The sequence below is a fragment of the Panthera pardus genome, unplaced genomic scaffold, assembly GCF_024362965.1.
Source record: "Panthera pardus isolate Hobbes unplaced genomic scaffold, ASM2436296v1 HiC_scaffold_8, whole genome shotgun sequence".
NCBI classification, from domain to species: Eukaryota; Metazoa; Chordata; class Mammalia; order Carnivora; family Felidae; genus Panthera; species Panthera pardus.
The window spans coordinates 112729914-112748760 of NW_026527013.1; the positions used below are offsets into that span (position 1 = coordinate 112729914).

Here is an 18847-nt window from a genome sequence, read left to right on the forward strand (position 1 = left end):
TTCCCCCCAAATCTGTCTGATTATAGGTAACAGGTTCAAGGATTGGTGTCTTAACACAAAATGCAACTAACATGGGACTGTCAGTTATCATTTCCTTCATATATGGATGGGAGATGACACTCTTGATTCTGAGTATTGCTCCAATACTTGCTCTGACAGGAGTGATTGAAGCCACAGCTATGACTGGATTTGCCAATAAGGATAAGCAAGAACTTAAGCGTGCTGGGAAGGTAAAATAAAGACTTGTTACCATCATAACATTTTAAGAGGAAAACAATGAGAGTTCCCATTTTTACAGTATGTTAACTTTCTTTCTTAGGAATCTGTAAAGTACATTCATTGAAATGCATACGGACTAGTTTAGGATGGGGTGTAGATATGCTATAGTAGTAGGATTCATGATTTAGAGCGTAGTCCCTAGAGTCAAATTGGCTGAATTAGAATTCAGATTCTATCACTAACAAATGTATGATATGAGCAAGTTATGTCAACCTTTCTGAACTTCAATTTATTCCTCTGTAAAGTGGTAATAATAATAATACCATTTTCAGATTTTTGTAAGTAGTACATATAACATTTAGCATTATTCTATGTAAGACATTTTAGGATAGTGTCTGGAAGACAGTAAGCACTCAGTGGTGTCAGCCATATTACCATATCATGGGGGAATTTGCTAACATCATGATTCCCCATTCTCTGATTGTTGGGTAATTAAATTTTCTCAAATGATTTTAGTTATTTTATTTTTCAAAATGAGGAGGAAATATAACAGTTACTGAAAATAAGGCAATTTGCTACTATTGATAGTGCCTAAAATAAGGCTTTAGAAACAAGGACCATCTTTATACCAATCAAAATGAACAATAATTTAAATACTGGGAAAATGCTTTGTCATATTTAAGCTTCTCAGGATCAATCATTATTTATAAAAATAAATCATTCTATTGGAGATTTAGGGAAACATTAGTATTATCATATCATAACATGTAAGAATTAAAAGAAATATCATTTAATCTAACCACTTACCTAAAGAAGGAATCCCTTGTCTGTCTTTTACCTGTCCTTTCCTTCCAGTGGTAGGCAGTGCATTACTTTCTCAAGCTGCCTACCTTTGAATATCCTTTGGCTCGTAGGCAGTTTGGGGTTGTTTTGGGGGGTTTTTTGGAGGAGGTTGTTTGTTTACTTATTTGTTTTTGGTGGCCTTCTACATTGCTTGGCTTTCATCTCAGTAGAGGTCCAAAGCGTGTTTCTTGTGGCAGCTTTTAGGAAGCCACATCGTTAAATGCCAAGTCTCCTCTTAGTCACCCATCCCCAGGTCTTTAAGCTATTCTTCTCATGATATAGTTTCAAAGAGCTTTATCACTTGGGTGAACATCCTCTGATTATAGAAATGATTTTAATACCAGTTATGGTCTATATCACAGTGACTATCACCATTGGCACACTATAAATAGCATGAATATTCATGAATAGGGATGCCAAGCACATGACTCCTCAAAATTCGGCTTGTGTGACCCTTGGACCTTTCTACCTTTCTTGACTTAGATGAGGACACTTGGAATGTCTGGGCAGTAGAGACTGAATTATTTAGCATATATTTGCCTCAGAGACAGTGAAAAGTTGTTTGGCCCTCCCTGTGGTGAAAATTATCACAAATTCCAAAATTAATGGGGCCCTAATTGATTGTATTTTACTCATCTTAATTTTTATGTCATGAGCTTTAATTGTATATGTATCCTTAATTTTTCCTTTTCATATTATTAGAATAACTTCAGACTACACAATCAGTAACTCTAATCAAACAAACAGTCTGTGTCTTCCTCAGTAGCTTTTAATCTATTTACCAAATACCAAATAAAGCACATTGGTCCTTCTTCAGTTGCATATGTAGATTTGGACAAATCATCAAATGTTTTACTTTTCAGACTTAAAGATTTTTTTGTTCATTTTTTTTCCTCAAGGTTTTAGCCCTTTCACCTATTTTTCTTGCATACTACATAGTATTTTACAAATGGAGGTTTCTTTGAGTTTACTTTGAAATTAATGAGAATTTAGAACAACTCAAAGTCAAAATTGAGAGCAGAATCTGGATGTCCTGCCCACCTCCAGAAATCTGATTCTCTCCTGTAACCCAAGCTATTCTTTAAATAACACTGGGCGTCCATCCAGGTCTTCCTCTGTCCCTCAATCCACTCTGCCATTCTAGAAACAATGTGAAAGCAGGAAGTTTCTCTTTCAAGTCAACATGTGTTCTCATGTCCAACAAGCTATTCTAAGCCAAAAGTCTCTTCCATTTTGGATCCCATGTGATTAAAAGAAGGAATCTTCTTTTCAAAAATTATATAAATATGGAAAATCATTAATTATATATGAATTAAATATCTTTTTAAGTTCACAAACATCAAAATGAGAAATGGCTGTATCTTATGCAGCATTTAATAGTCATACCCATATTACTTTACTGCAGTGTTTCTGAGTTTTTTGGGGGGTTGCTATTCGCATTTCTGTGCTAGAGTCAGACAATTTCTCAAATAATTACAAGTAAGTAATTATTTGATTCTTTTTACTGTCTTCTTGAATTATCTCATAATTCCTTTGCACAATTGCAAATGACATAATGCTAATGTTTGATCTCTCTGACTATGGAACCAGTTTTAAAAAATTGTTTTTAACATTTATTATTTCTGAAAGAGAGACAGAAACACAGAGACAGAGTGTGAGCAGGGGAGGGGCAAAGAGAGAAGGAGACACAGGCTCCAGGTTCTGAGCTATCAGCACAGAGCTCGATGCATGGCCCAAACCCACGAACTGCGAGATCATGACTTAAGCCAAAGTCGGACGCTTAACCGACTAGGCCACACAGGCACCCCTGGAACCAGTTTAAATAGAAATTCAGTGAAGACCTGAAGGGGACTGAATTTAGATCAGCCGACTAAATCTTTTTAAAAATTTTCCTTGAGACTGTTATCCTAAAATGTTATTTTCCTGTATTGTTTTTGGGAAAGAAAAAAAGAAGCTAAGAAAACTTGTCAGGAAAACTTAATTGACTTAATGCTTTATTTAATATGCCCCCAGTATAAGTGACTGGAATTCACAGACAGAGAAGTTAACCATTACTAATTTTATTTCTCTATCTTATTGTCCTATTTTATAAGGTAGCAACTGAAGCTGTGGGAAATATTCGGACTATAGTGTCATTAACAAGAGAAAAAGCCTTTGAGCGAACATACGAGGAGATGCTTCAGACACAACACAGGTGATTGTAGATTCATACTGAGTCCATTCACTAACTATAGTTGTCCCTGTGAAGGCAGCCTTCCTGGATGACTGCAGTGGTTTGCCTGCCAATTCATTTGCTCTGGAATCTTTCCTAATAATGGCATATCAGAATTTCTCATATGACTTCATCAAGAGGAGAACTGAGAACAAGCACAAGTAGAAAATTTTAGGTCCTCCCACATTGCTATGAACTATGCACATTTTTATTATTTTCCTGAAACAAAATTGAGGAAATAACATATTCAACAAAGAAAATAAGATTGCTCAGCCCTTTATACTGAATCTCCAAAATAGTTCATATTTGAAAATGAATGTATACATAACAAATGTGATCACTCCTTTTAATCTTAAACTAGTCCTCCTTATCACATTTACTTAATGATACTATTTGTATTACTTTATCAGAGAGATAGCTTTGTACTATTTTATTTTACACTCATGCTTGTGATTGATACCACCTTTTAATTTCCACTATTTATTGTGCTAGTGAAAGATTACAATAGAAAATATTTCTAAATGCTTCAAAACCAAATCTCTTCAAGTCTCATTAGCTGTTCATTCACAGACTTGTCCTCTCATTTGAAAGTATACAGAGGCAACTGTTACAATGAGCTATAGAGTGTATAGCTATAGAGAGAATCATTATGTTTTCTGTTTTCTCTATAATAATTATTATTTTAAAAAACTCACTTTCTCTCTCATTCTTAGAAAAATGTATAACATGGCTTAATGATATATAACATGGCCTTAAATGATAATATGGCTAATCTTCTGTATTCATTACTCTACATTTATTTAAATTACCTTGCTATACCTCATGTCCCATTATTTAGTAAATTTTATGCTTTTCAGAAATACTTTGAAGAAAGCACAGATCGTTGGAAGCTGTTATGCATTCAGCCATGCTTTTGTATATTTTGCCTATGCAGTGGGGTTTCGATTTGGAGTCTATTTAATTCAAGCTGGACGGATGACCCCAGAGGGCATGTTCATGTAAGTTGTGCAAATATTTAAACCCTGTAAATGGGTTATGTACTTAAATTAGCCAGAAAGATGCCTAGTTTATAGTGCATTCTCATCTAAATCACATGGTGGGAAAGACATGCTGGGAAAATTTTTAAATGTTTTTTGTTACTTAATATCTCTAAGTGCAGTCTACCTGGTAAAATACTGATACTGATATAGTACAGGCAGTCTAAGTTAAACACCCAAATAAATTTCTCCCTACTTCAGTTTACTGAATGTGGGAATGTAGGGGTAAAATATGCCTTCTTGTCATCCATTCCTTTGAGAATTTGTAAGCCTTCATGGAACTCCCAGGATGGAGATGGCATTATCAAATGTGATGTAAAGGTTGAGTTCTTTGCTAAGCAAATTGCTCCAGAAGAAATACACATAAATATTTCCCTTTAGAAAAATCACATTTGGAATTAATCATGGCATCCCATTGAGGCTGCCTCTTCCCAAAGCACTTGTTGGAGCTTCCATTTTGGAATTCTGTTCACACAGTTTTGAGTTGCTTTACTTTCTAGGAACACCTAACTTCAACCTCTGAAATCAGAAAAATTAATTTTGAATGTTAATTCTGAACTTCTTAAGACTCTGTAAAATAACAGAACATTGCTAAGTTGTATCATAAATGCCACTGCTAGGGGCACATGGGTGCCTCAGTCAGTTGAGTGTCAACTCTGATTTTGGTGCAGGTCATGATCCCAAGGTCATGGGATCAAGTCCTGCATCAGGCTCCATGCTGAGCATGGGGCCTGCTGAAGATTCTCTCTCTCTCTCTCTCTCTCTCTCTCTCTCTCTCTCTTCCTCTGCCCCTCTCCCCTGCTTCCATACTCTCTCTCTCTCTCTGTCTCTCTAAAAAGAAAAAATAAAATAAAATTTTAAAAAGCAGCCAGAGTGAAAAAGCTTCCCTGAATACAGAGTATTCAGTAGTGATCCAGGAAGGATAAAACCTCAGAAGAGAGCTAAAATATAGCTGTAGTAATAACTACTCTAGATCGACCTTAGCAAAGCTTAAAAACCTACAACTGATAAAGCTGCTCCACAATAAACCTAATGGCTGCCAAAACAAATTCAGTGTTCTTTAAAGAGGGACAGCAGTATGCAGACACTTACCAATATAATATTTATAACATCCACTTTGCAACACAAATTACTATAGACATTCACAGCAAAGGGAAAATGTGATCCATAAATAGAAAAAAAAACAGTTATAAAAATAGATCTATTAATGACAGAGATGATGAAATTAGGGGGCAAGCACATTAAATAAGTTACTATAAAAATGTTCAAGGATATAAAGGAAAACATAAATATAGTAAGAAAAAAATGGAGGAAAAAAAGGAACTACAAAGAAAGGAAAAATAAATGTCACTGCTAAATATTTAGAGCTAGAGAAATCTATACAATATTTGACTCCAAATGTAATGTTATGTTTTTTTACAAGCCTCCCAAAATATACACATCAAAGTAAGGATCAGCCTCTTCAGAACACTGACTTGGGAGATGACACCTGTACAAAACATGCTGCCATTTGGCAAAATATGTTGGGAACTCCTCTTTGGGATTCACCTCCCAAGACTCAGGCACATTCTTTTGAATTCCTCAGTGATGGCACATATTTGTATTTTGAGAATATATTCAATATGAGGAGATGACAAAAAATCATTTGAAGCCAAATAATTTCAGAATAAGTTACAATATTTGGTTTCCATTCATATGATTGTGTATGTATTTATTTATCAAATATTAACTGAGTTCCCAGGAAGCTTTTTTTCTTGGCACTCAGAAGAAAATAGTCCACAGTTCATCAACCCAGTATTCCTGAATCTTACCTGACTATAAGTCCACTTAGCAGTTTCCTGGAAGCAGATCTCCTGGTAAAATGGAATATCTATATTTAAAATTTCAATAGAAAGTGTAGGCTCCTTGTTCTGTGTTTTCCTACACTTTAAAACAGTGTACAGTATTGCCTGTATAAACATATAAACCACAGTATAACATTTAGTATTGGGCTTCATTCTGATTACACAGACTAATTTACTTAGATTAACAAGAAACTAAATGTAGAATCACTTACAGTAATTTATTCAGCTTGCCAGCCTGTTAAATTAGCATTTTTCCCTTGGTTCTAATGTGATACAAGCAATCACAAGCTTAAAAGTTGGTTATATTCCAGAAGTTTGTTTGCAAGCCAAGTGTTTGAACATATTTTCTTTGTTTTGCTCTGAACTTTCTGCAGCCATCTTTAAATTCACAGGGTCTCATTTCTTCAGGGTTACTGGTCCTTAGTATTAGTAGAGACAAGCCAGTTAAGTATATCCATACTAATGTAGGATGTCTGATGGTTTTACCAATTCTCACAGAAGAAATGTAATATTTGAAAAACATTGTAACCCTAATTGATTTCCAGTGGGTTTACCTGAAGGTACTATAACAAAGCAGTCAAGGGAGAACTACCTCATCTTTCCATCACCAAACTCACCACTACCATGTGGTCCACCATGCCAGCCATCTCCATGGAAGAAATAACTGTCCCTGCTTATGATGAGTTTCTGCAATCATGTCTTCACACTAGTTTTTCTGTCACTACTATTTTTTTGTTTTTGCTTTATAATCATCTGTCTTGAGAAAAAGAAATCTCTCTCATGACCCTAAGTTCCCTTCTACCTACTTCTAGTGACTCTCTGGTCTCCTTTGCAGCAAAACAAATTCCAAAGAGTTGCCTATTTTTGTTCTCTACACCTTCTCATCTCCAATATCTTTTAAATTCATTCCAGTCAAGCCTTGGTTCCCACCATGCCACTAGAAAGATTTATCAAAGTTACCACTGACCCCCATCTCACCCACCCAGACAGTCATCCAGTGGTCATTCTCCCATCTACCTAATTTGACCCCCTCAGCAGCATTTGACACTCTCCTTCCTGAAACATTTTCTTCTCTAGGCTTTTCTCCTTTTTCACTGACCCTTCCTTCTCTGCTCCTTGATTGGCTCCTATTTTTCTGCCAGGCCTCCACATGTTGGCGGGCTTTAGAGCTCTCAGTATTCTTCATCTACACACTCTCATTACTGATTTCATCCAGTCTGATAGTATCACTTGTGTCCTGAGGACTCCCTTCTGTTTATTTCCAGCTCCCTGAACACCACATGCTTATCCAGCTATCTGTTGGACATCCCACTTAGATGTCTAATAATATCTTATTATGTCTAAAACAGAACTCTAGGTTTTTTCTTCTCAAGGGTTCTCTTCCCCAAGATTTCCCTATGTTAAGTAAATAGCACCACCATTGCATTTGCTCAGCCCAAATATTGGGGTCATATTTGTTGCTTCTCTCGCTTTTACCTACCACATATGGCAGCAAGTCCTGAGAGCTCTAACTCCAAAATACTCCTCACCATCTCTGCCCATGTCACCCTCATCCTTACCTCCTAACCTCGTGACTGGTTCACTCCAACAACCTGCTCACTAATGTCCCTGTGTTTATTCTTGCTTCCCTGTAATCCATTATTGGCACAGTAGCTAGGCTTATCTTTTAAAACACAAATCTAATTCCATCAATTTATTGAAATATTGTAATGACTTCCCATTGAAATTTAAATAAGGCCAAATTCCTTACTTTAACCCCAAAGCCCTACAGATCAGGCCTCTGACTTCTTGTCTAACCTCAATCACCATTCTTTTTTGTGAACTGTCAGCCCCATACTTGCCTTTTTTTTTTTCATGAAAATTCAAAAGTATTCTGGTTTAATTTTAAATTCAAATAACTGAACACTAACTATATCACACATCCACAACCATAAATACAGTTAGAAGATGTCCCTGCATTAATTTGCCAAAGTTTTTTTTTTTTTAATGTCTTTTTCTCTTTTCAAATTTTTATTTAAATTCTAATTAGTTAACATACAGTGCAATATTGGCTTCAGGAGTAGAATTCAGTGATTCATCACTTACATACAACCCAGCCTTATCATAACAAGTGCCCTCCTTTGGGGCACTTGGGTAGCTCAGTCGGTTAAGCGTCCGACTTCAGCTCAGGTCATGATCTAGCGGTCCGTGAGTTCGAGCCACACGTTGGGATCTGTGCTGACGGCTTGGAGTCTGGAGCCTATTTCAGATTCTGTGTCTCCCTCTCTCTGTGACCCTCCCCCATTCATGCTCTGTCTCTGTCTCAAAAATAAATAAACGTAAAAAAAAAAAAAAACCCACAAGTGCCTTCCATCCATCTAGCCCATTATCCATCTAGCCCATCCCCCACCTCCCTACTGCGATCAACCCTCAGTTTGTTCTTTAAGAATTCTTAAGAATCTTTAAGATTCTCTTGTGGTTTCTTTCCCTCTCTCTTTTTTCTTTTTTCTCCCCCCCCCCATATGTTCATCTGTTTTGTTTCTCAAATTCCACATATGAATGAAATCATATGGTATTTGTCTTTCTCTGATTGACTTATTTTGCTTAGCATAATATACTCCAGCTCCATCCACATCGTTGCAAATGGCACACACTTGCCATTTCTGCCCCTAGAACTCCCATCTCAGTGTCTGTACTTGGTTTTCCCTCTTCCTGAAATGTTCATTCTCCAGGTCTTTGCCAGGCTGCCTCTTTGTCACCACCCTGCCCTCTGCTGGTAAGTCCACTCCCTGGAGAGACTTTTGTTAAGTAGTCTCTTTACCCATCCGCCTTATCACTCTATATCCCATTACCATGTTTTATTTAGTGATAGCACTTATCACTACATGAATTGATCTTTTCTGTTGCTGTATTGAGTGCACAGACTGTAAGCTCTGTGGGGCAGGGCTTAGCCTGTTTTGGTCATTAATATTTCCCTAGAGCCAAAAACAAGAGCTTGGCATGTCATAGGCATGCAGTAAATATTTATTGAATAAATAAATGAATCAAAAATAAAGAGGGGGTGCCTGGGTGGTTCAGTCAGTTAAGGGTCCAACTTTAGCTCAGGTCATGATCTCGTGGTTCATGGGTTCGAGCCCTGCGTTGGGCTCTGTGCTGACAGCTCAGAGCCTGGAGCCTGCTTCAGATTCTGTGTCTCCTTTATGCTCTGCCCCTCCCCCACTCATGCTCTGTCTCTCCCTCTCTCTCTCAAAAATAAATAAACATTAAAAAAAAATAAAAATAGGGGCGCCTGGGTGGCGCAGTCGGTTGAGCGTCCGACTTCAGCCAGGTCACGATCTCGCGGTCCGTGAGTTCGAGCCCCGCGTCAGGCTCTGGGCTGATGGCTCAGAGCCTGGAGCCTGTTTCCGATTCTGTGTCTCCCTCTCTCTGCCCCTCCCCCGTTCATGCTCTGTCTGTCTCTCTCTGTCCCCAAAAAAATAAATAAAAAACGTTGAAAAAAAAAAATTAAAAAAAAAATAAAAATAAAAATAAAAAAATAAAGAGGAAAATTTGGATTGGTGAATAATTAGGCAGTCCAGGTTTTCCTGGAAATGTGCTTCCAGAGTCAATATATTACTCCTGTTTTTCACAGATTTTTCTATTTTTCTTCCCTTCTACATTGATACATCTAATACCAGCTGCTTTGGCAGAAGGACTGGGTCTAAGTCAAGGACAACCTTTTATATAAAAATAGGATGGTTGTAATTGGGAGTCCACTTCTTTACTGAGATTTGTTTAGGTTAAAAATAAGCAAAGAATTTTCTTAGCTGAAGAATGATGCAGCCTCAAAATCATGTTAAATATAGTCATGCCTGCAATTGACATCATTCTGTTTCATACAATAATCACTATAACAGCAAATCTTGACTGAGTCCTTACTCAATATTAGTGATTTTTCATATATTAACTGCTTAATCCTCTCAACTACTATGTGCAGTATGATTCCCAGTTTACAGATGGGGAACATTAAGCCTCAAGACAACAGTTAGCTAACATGCCCAAAATCACAATTCAAGATGCCACAGGCTTTACTTAGCAGACATTTTTTATTGTTATTGTCATTATGATCATTATTATTACTAATTCTGTAGGAAAAGTTCATAGAATCTCCTATAAACTTTTTTTTTTTATTCTTCTTTAGTTTTCCAACATGTGAATATCCAGAGCTGGGCTGTTTCCTAACATAAATGGAACAAGTAACTTGCTTAATGTTATTTTATGACTCTGAAATAGAGGGGAATCAAAAGGCTCCAATACAAAAACTCCTCCTACTACCAACCTATCACACTTCCTGAATCTCTTTTCATTAAATTCATTAAAAACAGTCATTTCTGGAACCATGGAGACATTTTTAGCTGTCAGAACTTATGTTGGACTATTAATATAAGGGCAGTGGTTAATGAACAGTATCGAATTGGTATTCCTCTCTTCCTGAGGAAAGGAAGAAATAGGGAGCTATCTGAGCTAGGGTCACTGGTATCATTTTTCATTTCAGTTTCATTCAACCAGACTACAGGCAAAGTAGGGATACCCATACTTTTATACTATGGACAAAGGAGAGCATCTGGGAAATATGGATACCGGTCTATGCAAAATGTGAATAGATGAGATTTGCCATCAACACCAAAGTCTCCAGCCTTCTTAAAGACCCATTGTGGCCCCCAACTACCATGAATATGTGACAAGTGTCCTTTAGACACACTGAATTATACCTGGCCTAGTAGACTCTATGCCTTTCAGAATCTAGGGTGACAGACAGCTTTCTATCTAATCAACTAACTGAATGGAAGAAGTTTACAAAGAAAACTTCCTCCTCCTAGAACCTCCTTAGGTGAAAAGAACTTTGTGTGTTCTGTAATCAGTGGTTTCCTAGCTCACCAGTCAAGAAGCTGGTTAAAAATGCAGATACCCGCATCTCCCCTCACAAACTTAACCCAGAGATTTGTAGATTTGATATAGGGCCAGGAAACTACATTTTAGGAAACATCCCAGATTATTCTGAGGCACAGAAGTTGAGGACCACACTTTAAGAAATACGAGCATAGGGACTAAATCCCAGGCTGCTCTCCTTACCTGCTTAAAACCATGGGGTTTTTTCTATTGGCCACTACCAGAAACTTTTCTAGAATTGTATAAAAATTGGTGAAGTCATATTTTAGTTTATTGTTTAAAAAATAAAGATATGTTATTCAGCCAATAAATGTGAATGTATCTTCATGATTTATAGCTACAGGAATGGGTGAGCTGTCTCTGTCAGAAATGACAGTGTGCCCTTTAAAGGAAAATGCATAATTGTTAACAGCAAAATCCTTTTGATGTGCTCATAATATTAGTTTATCAGCAAGGCTACTATAAGCGTTAGCTTTTTCCTCTTAAAAGAAGGCAACATACAATTCTTATGGTAGAAGCTGTCTTCCTCCATCTCGGTTACTGTAAACGTTTCTCTGAGATAAGCATTTTTAAAAAGGTGAGAGCATTTTCATTCTGCTGCCTTGTAGCACTGTGTAGGCATTTGGAAAATCTCTTGTTTAGGTTTTCACACACATATGTGTAGTAAAATTCTCCCCTTCTGCCTGTTAACCATGGCAACACTTTCAATTTACTTCACTATAAATGTGCACATTTTGAGAAATACAAAGTAAGTTTATTTTCTCCTGTCTGACTTTCCATTAGCACCTTTAGGTTTGTTTCTAGCTGACTTGCCCTTTGCAATATAGCTCAGAAACTTTTAGTGTCCAGCAGAGGGTTTCTGTAACTTTCCATACCTTCACTTCAGAACTTCCCTCTATATCTGTTTCCTCCTTCTTTGCTCTACATATTAGCAGGAAGCAGATGGGCATGGTAACTTTAAGTACAGTGATAATAAAAACCACAGCTTTGAAAACTTGCTGAGAAGCAGAGCCAGGTATTTTTTGTGTTGTGGCCTAATCCTCCAAAAGGCCAAATAAAGTTTTTGACAAGTAATCCTTTGAACTTTGAATATTAAATGTGACTATTGGCCAAAAGAGCAACATAGATGGGTTTTCAATGAATATTAGTAGTTAGTTGATATCTTGAAATACTAAGGGATAGAAGGAAGCAAGCCAGGCCTCCACCACCATCTTTACTCAGGTAGACCAAATAGCCATGGAAGAACTGTGTGTGTCATCATTATAATTGGGTAGGAGAGCAGCCTTAATTAACCAAAACAAGGAAAACAGGAAAGTCTTCTCTCAGTGTTATTGCTGTGGCAGCCACCCAACTTGTACCAGGCTCCTCCCCAGGGATTATCCAGAAGAGAAGAAGACAAGATAAGGAGAGTAGATAGAGGGATCAACCACTGAAGGTATCTAAAGGAGACAAATCAAGGCAGGTTTGATATCTAGGACCCTCTGGAGATTCTGAAATGGGATACAAGTGGTAACGAGCCCCAATATGCAGGGAGAGACAGTTCGGGCCAGCTTTCCACTGGAACGAACACCAGGTAAGGGAAAGTACAGTGAATAAGGAGGTTCCAGTCCCAGCCCTAGTTTTATAACTAAGTGATCCTGGACAAATTGTTTAATTTCTCTGAGCGAGAGTCTCCTCATTTGTTAAGAAGTGATAAGAGTTCCTGCCCTATTTATCTCCTAGGTGATGAAGTGGTAACAAGTATATGAAAACATTTTCTAAAACCCAGAGTGCCAAATGAATATAAGTTGTGTATTTTTCTATCTCCCATGTGTTGAAGAAGGGATTTAGGGTCAGAAGAAAAGGATCTTTGGAGTGTTATATGGATGTTAGGGGAAAAGAGTTATGAGTGTGGGTATAATGATAATGGCCACATCTGTGAGGAAAAATACTCTGCTTTCCAGTAAAAAAGAAGAAACTTACTGAGCGAGGACTTTAGAAGTTGTGCTGGTGTGCTAATGTATCTCTATAGAAGTGTGAGAGCTGATTTTCAACAGAAAGTGTCCCATTAACTTTCAATTCTGTGAGAGGAAAAATAATGATTTAAACATTTGTTGAGCACTTCACTAAGCATCTTATATTATTAATGTATTTAATTCTCACAACAATGCTGTAAGATGTAGCTAGCCCTATTATCTCCTGTTTGCCAATAAGGAAACAGAAGCACAGAGAACATGCCCAAGGTCACAGCTAATAAATAAACAGTAGAGTTTGGATGCAGTCCTGCTGGTCTGACTTCAGAGCCCAGGCTCTGAACCTCCTAGTATACTTCCTATTAGAGTAAGTCACCAAAGGTATACAAACTGGGTATGGAAGCAAGATTAAGGGGAAACAGATTAGAGCTAGTAACTATGCAGGGTATTCCTATTTGGATCAGTTGTGTTAAAATTAGGATTAATCATTTCTATACTTTTTTGTGTTATTCCTAGACAAAGGATCTTTGTAAAATTCCAATTTGATTTCAGCAGCCATGATGGGCAAGGGGATTTCCCCACTGTTTGGACATGCTTAAAAGAATCATTATAGTGAGGATGTAGTGTCACTGGCCCCATGAACCCAGGAGAACCCATAAAACTAAGGAAGCAGAAGCCCAGCCCCTGAAAATCCTTCCCAGACCTCTTCCTGCTCAATATTCTTCTCACTCAACCCTAGCCAACCCAGAGAGTTGCAATAAATTGTGCAAAAAGTTGTACAATAAATACATTTTGAGTAGAGTTGAACTGCAGGTTAGTTCATTCTAGCTAATTGGGCCATAGTCAGCTAAGGCATGTTCTGTGGCAGACCAGCATTGGCCTATCTTTATACAGAACCCACCTGGGGAAAAAATAGATGAATGTCCCTGACTCACCCTGATTGATGGTAAGAGTTCCATCACCACAAAATTAGGTTCCTCTGTATAATCCTCATTAACATCAACCCCTATCTGGAGTTATCCTCCCCTCAATTAAGAAAGACAGCATCAGGGCTTTTAGCTGGTACTCTCCCTCCCTTTTCGACTGAAATTTTCCTTCCTCTACTGTGCATCCCTCAGGTCGTATATCTCTCACAGATAAAAGTTCTGAATGGAATGCCCTTCTCCCCATCTCAGTAACTTCCATTTTAAGAGGGATGTAACAAAGACATTGCCCTGTTTATATTTATCCCTAATGCTTAAACTGACTTTTTTGGTGGAAATTTTAGGACAGGTAGATATTTTGCCATGTCTGAAATATTTTTCTGTATTGTTCTGAGAAGCCTCTATCTCTTTGGGATTAGAATCCAGGTCTCCTGACTCAATCCAATGATCTTTCCATCTCACCTGCTGACTCTTGCATCAGATTAAGACTTAAGTCTGACTCAGTCAGATTTTTCCTTGCATTAAAAAAACAAAAACAAGGTGCAGCTCTCCCTTGAGCCATCCCACTCTCACAGAGCGTATTTTCACTTTAATAAATGTTCCTGCTTCTACCACGCATCCACTGTGTCTGGTCCGACCTTGAATTCTTTCTTGCAATGAGACCCAGAGTTGCCAGGAACATCCTTGGAACAGGCTGGGTGGAGGCCTCAGGGCCCAGGTCTCCCCACTCCACCCTGTAACACCTTTTTGGTGAGCCAGCCAGGAGGAGGTCAGGGTGTGTTGAGCAACCCTCTTCATTGGAGTCAACTCTCTCCCTGAAGACAATGGAAAATTTCACCTCATCCCCAAAGACACCCCTTAGGGATGTATTTTGAGACAGTGGGATCAGCTCCCATTAGAAAGTCTAAATGTGGGGGAGGTTGAGTGGTGTTTGAGTTGGTTAAATGTCAGATTCTTGTTGATTTCAGATCAGGTTGTGATTTCACAGTTCATAGGAATGGCCTCTGAGTCGGGCTCCACGCTGATGGTGCGGAGCCTGCTTAGGATTCTCTCTCTCCCTATCGCTCTCTGCCCCTCCCCCACTCACACACACAGGCATTTTCTCTCTCTCTCTCTCTCTCAAAATTAAAAAAACAAAAAACAAAAAACAAAAACAAAAACTCTGATGGGTTACCTAAACTCAGTAATCACTTCTGATATTTAGTGAGTATTTTGAATGGCATTTTGAGCTTTAAACAATTTCTGTAAACATTAGTACTAAAAATGCCTTGACATCACAGAACAATAAGCATCCAAGTAAACTGGTTGTTTTTATATTTTATACTGTGCTTGACCTTTCAAAGGCAACAAAATTCAGGATCTGAGTTCTAGGTCACTGAAGAAAGTTCATCAACATCCACCAGAGAAATTCACAAGGAGATCAGAACATGTTTACCTTGCTATGATCCAGCATAGCAAATAAGCAAGTGGGTCCCGTGATGTCCTTTTACTTACCAGTGAGGGGAGAGGGGTAGGGGGATGGGCAAAAGAAGTGGAAGGTGATTATGAGATACACCCTTCTAGTTATAATATAAATGAGTCACAGAGATGTAAAGTACAGCATAAGGAATAAAGTCAATAACATAATAACTTTATATGGTGACAGATAACATACTGATCATTTTATAATGTATATAAATGTTGAATCACTATGCTGTACACCTAACTAATGTAACATATAATAATATGTTAACTACCCTTCAATAATAAATAAATAAATAAATAAAGCCACTAGAACTTGTCCAGTCTTAGCTGAATTATACCTTTAGTTCTGCTATGGAGATACGTTATTTTTTATTATAGTAAAATGTTTTCATGGCTAAAATGAACATAGAAAAATATTTAACCATGGCCACATGATATGCCACATATCTGTGAATATTCTGTATGCTTCCAGACATCATTTTCATACTTGCTATTTTATAATTAAAACAGATCATAATCTGTATAGCATACCTAAAAGATCAAAGCTCTTCATCCAGGTTTGCTAAGGTATATTTTAGTCCTATTTTGTTTTGAGGACCTTAAAAAGTGCAGTCTCCATTCTTTGCTCTCTTTAAACCATGTAGTACTTCAGGCAGATAACCAATCATCTGACATCAATTATCTGTTCTAACTACATTATATGCAAAAAAAGAAAAAAAAAGGGAAAAAAACATTCATATCTACTGTGTAAATTCAGATCTCATTACTGCAGACTCATTCTTCCCATTGTCAGTTGAATTCTCTGTCACATCTCCAAGCAAGTAAGCCTTGTATCAAAGTGACTAGAAAGTTTTATATTTACTTGTTAGGGCCTTTGATCTTGGTCTCTAATAGGAAGAGAAATTTTTAAGATTACCTGAGCTCCAAAGGTTATTTTGATGTACAATGCTACAGATGATCACTGTCTGGTAGAAAATTATAAAAGACATATCATGGTTGGGGCTCTAGCATTAGTGGTATTGTCTGGACCAAAAGGTTATATTCCTGTGCCTAATTTTTCCTTTATTTTTTAGAGTCCTATTGTTTGAAAATGGACCTAAGATTCAAATGTTTTATCTTTTGACAGAGTTTTTACTGCAATTGCATATGGAGCTATGGCCATTGGAGAAACACTTGTTTTGGTACCTGAATATTCAAGAGCCAAATCTGGGGCTGCACATCTGTTTGCTTTGTTGGAAAAGAAACCAACTATAGACAGCTATAGTCAAGAAGGGAAAACACCAGTAAGCACAACTATGATTTTAAATATCTACATTATTAATTATCTGTATGCATGCTCTCTAGAGACTTAAATGAAGGCATTATGTGATAACTTTTCAAAAGATAGTGCTATAAAGAATTAAAAACTTGTATAAAGTAACTGTTATAGCTACAAAGGGAAAAAGGGGGTTTTGTCTTAAGCAAATTTTTACCTCTGCTACTGAAACCTCTACATATTTTATATTGAAAAATACATACTTCTGGTTTATTTGCTTGATGCCTTGAGAATGTTCTTGAACAAAGAATTAACATATATTTAATTTTATTTAGACAACAGAAGCTTTAGTCTTGGATGAAGATTTGCAGTAGAGTTAATTCGTTTTTTTCTCTGATAATATATACAAAGTGAACAATGCCTCCTGGTTCAGACCCCATATTTTATAGTTTACATATGCAAACAGAAGAGGGAAATAAAGGAAGTATATTTATTAAATTCATATATACACAGACACACATATTTAGCCACAAACTTTAAAAGACCATGAATATTAAAAGAGAAATAATAGTGAGATTATATAATTTCAAAACAAGCCTCTTAATAGTATCTTATATATTAAATACATATCATATATTTATATAATTCAACTTTAAGATTTTTCTAGACATTTTAATTTTTTTAACATTTATTTTTGAGAGAGGGAGTGAGCACGACTAGGGGAGGGGCAGAGAGAGAGGGGGACACAGAATCTGAAGCAGGCTCCAGGCTTTGAGCTGTCAGCACTGAGTCCGACGTGGGGCTCGAACCCACAGTGAGATCCTGACCTGAGCTGAAGTTGGACGCTTAACTGACTGAGCCACCCACGCACCCCCTAGACATTTTAAATTTAAAAGTAAGAATAGCCATTAGGTATATACTTAAAAGAAATTTTTCATTTAAAAATATTTCCCACTCGAATTTTAACAGTCGATTTTACATATGATAGCTTAAAATAGTACATTACTACTAAAGCTACATAATTATTAAAAGGGATGCCAATGCCAGTCATTAGTTAAAGAAATAAAAAGATCTTGAAATTCTCAAAATAGAATGCTCAACGATGCATCACAGTCAAAATAAGATTTCATACTTGTCTTTTGGAAAGTAAAGGTTGTAGAAAACTTCTTTTTAATTTTAGGATTTAGATGGATAATAACATTGTTACTCATTTCTTTCAGAACCTTACAGTAGAGGATTTGAGTATCTCACTGATAAATGTCTTCCTAGAACTACATTACATGGCATGGAATATGGAAACGTTTCTAATAAAGACTGTAAAATTAATTTACTTAATCTTCATTTTATTTAATATACAGATACTTCTAAATTTCACTCACTGTGCTTTTAAAAATTAAAGCCTACTAAAACAAAACTGGCAAATGTCAGAAATTATTGAAGCTGGGAGACAGTTCATTACATTATTCTCTCTACTTTTTCAGTTGTTTGAAATTTTCCATAATAAAGTGTTTAAAATAGTAAGAATAAATTTTAAAATGTATTAAAGTCTAGAAGTGTAGAATATCTCTATGCCTTTCCCAAAGGCACAGAACATACACAAAATAATACACTCTTCATTATTCTCAATTTCTGGGTTTATTTTGTCAAACATTATTGCATAAACAATATTCATTTTGGGGCAAAACAGAAAGCACTGAATAAGCTAAAAATAAGCTATTACTACTACTGCACTTAACTTTTTGCCATATCTCCTAACAGTTCTTTGACAATAGAATATCATTTTCAAACATTTTTTGATGCCCCTGTCCTCCACCTACCTCTGCCTTCTACCTGTATGCTGCACTCAGAATATGCTGAGCATGACTATTAAACCTATTTAAAATGTAATTGATTTAGGGCAAACATAAAGTTCAAAAAGAACCTAGATTCTATGAACCAAATATATAAAGGGAAAGTTAATCATTTAGTGATAGTTCTGGAAAGTCTTTTATAAACATCCCTGGTATATAGAAGTATTGGTTTACAAATTATCAACCCCTAAAATATCAAAGCATACAGAGAAAAATAAATAAGCTTTTAGGCATCACTGTCAAATAATAACCAGTCAAAAACAAAAACCCAATTCAAAGTATAATGTATATTAACTGTAAAACATGGTCCAACTTACAAAAATAACATTTGTACATATAG

At 36.7% G+C, this 18847-nt stretch overlaps 1 protein-coding gene across 1 annotated transcript in view; it reads left to right on the forward strand.

The window, feature by feature from the left end:
* The window catches only part of ABCB5 (ATP binding cassette subfamily B member 5), a 134054-nt gene that overhangs the window by 100444 nt on the left and 14763 nt on the right, over positions 1–18847 (forward strand). Inside the window, exons 21-24 of the mRNA XM_019443565.2 lie at positions 27–230; positions 3156–3256; positions 4132–4272; positions 16529–16685. Coding sequence (XP_019299110.2) covers positions 27–230; positions 3156–3256; positions 4132–4272; positions 16529–16685 — 603 coding nt within the window. The remainder of the gene's footprint in view (positions 1–26; positions 231–3155; positions 3257–4131; positions 4273–16528; positions 16686–18847) is intronic.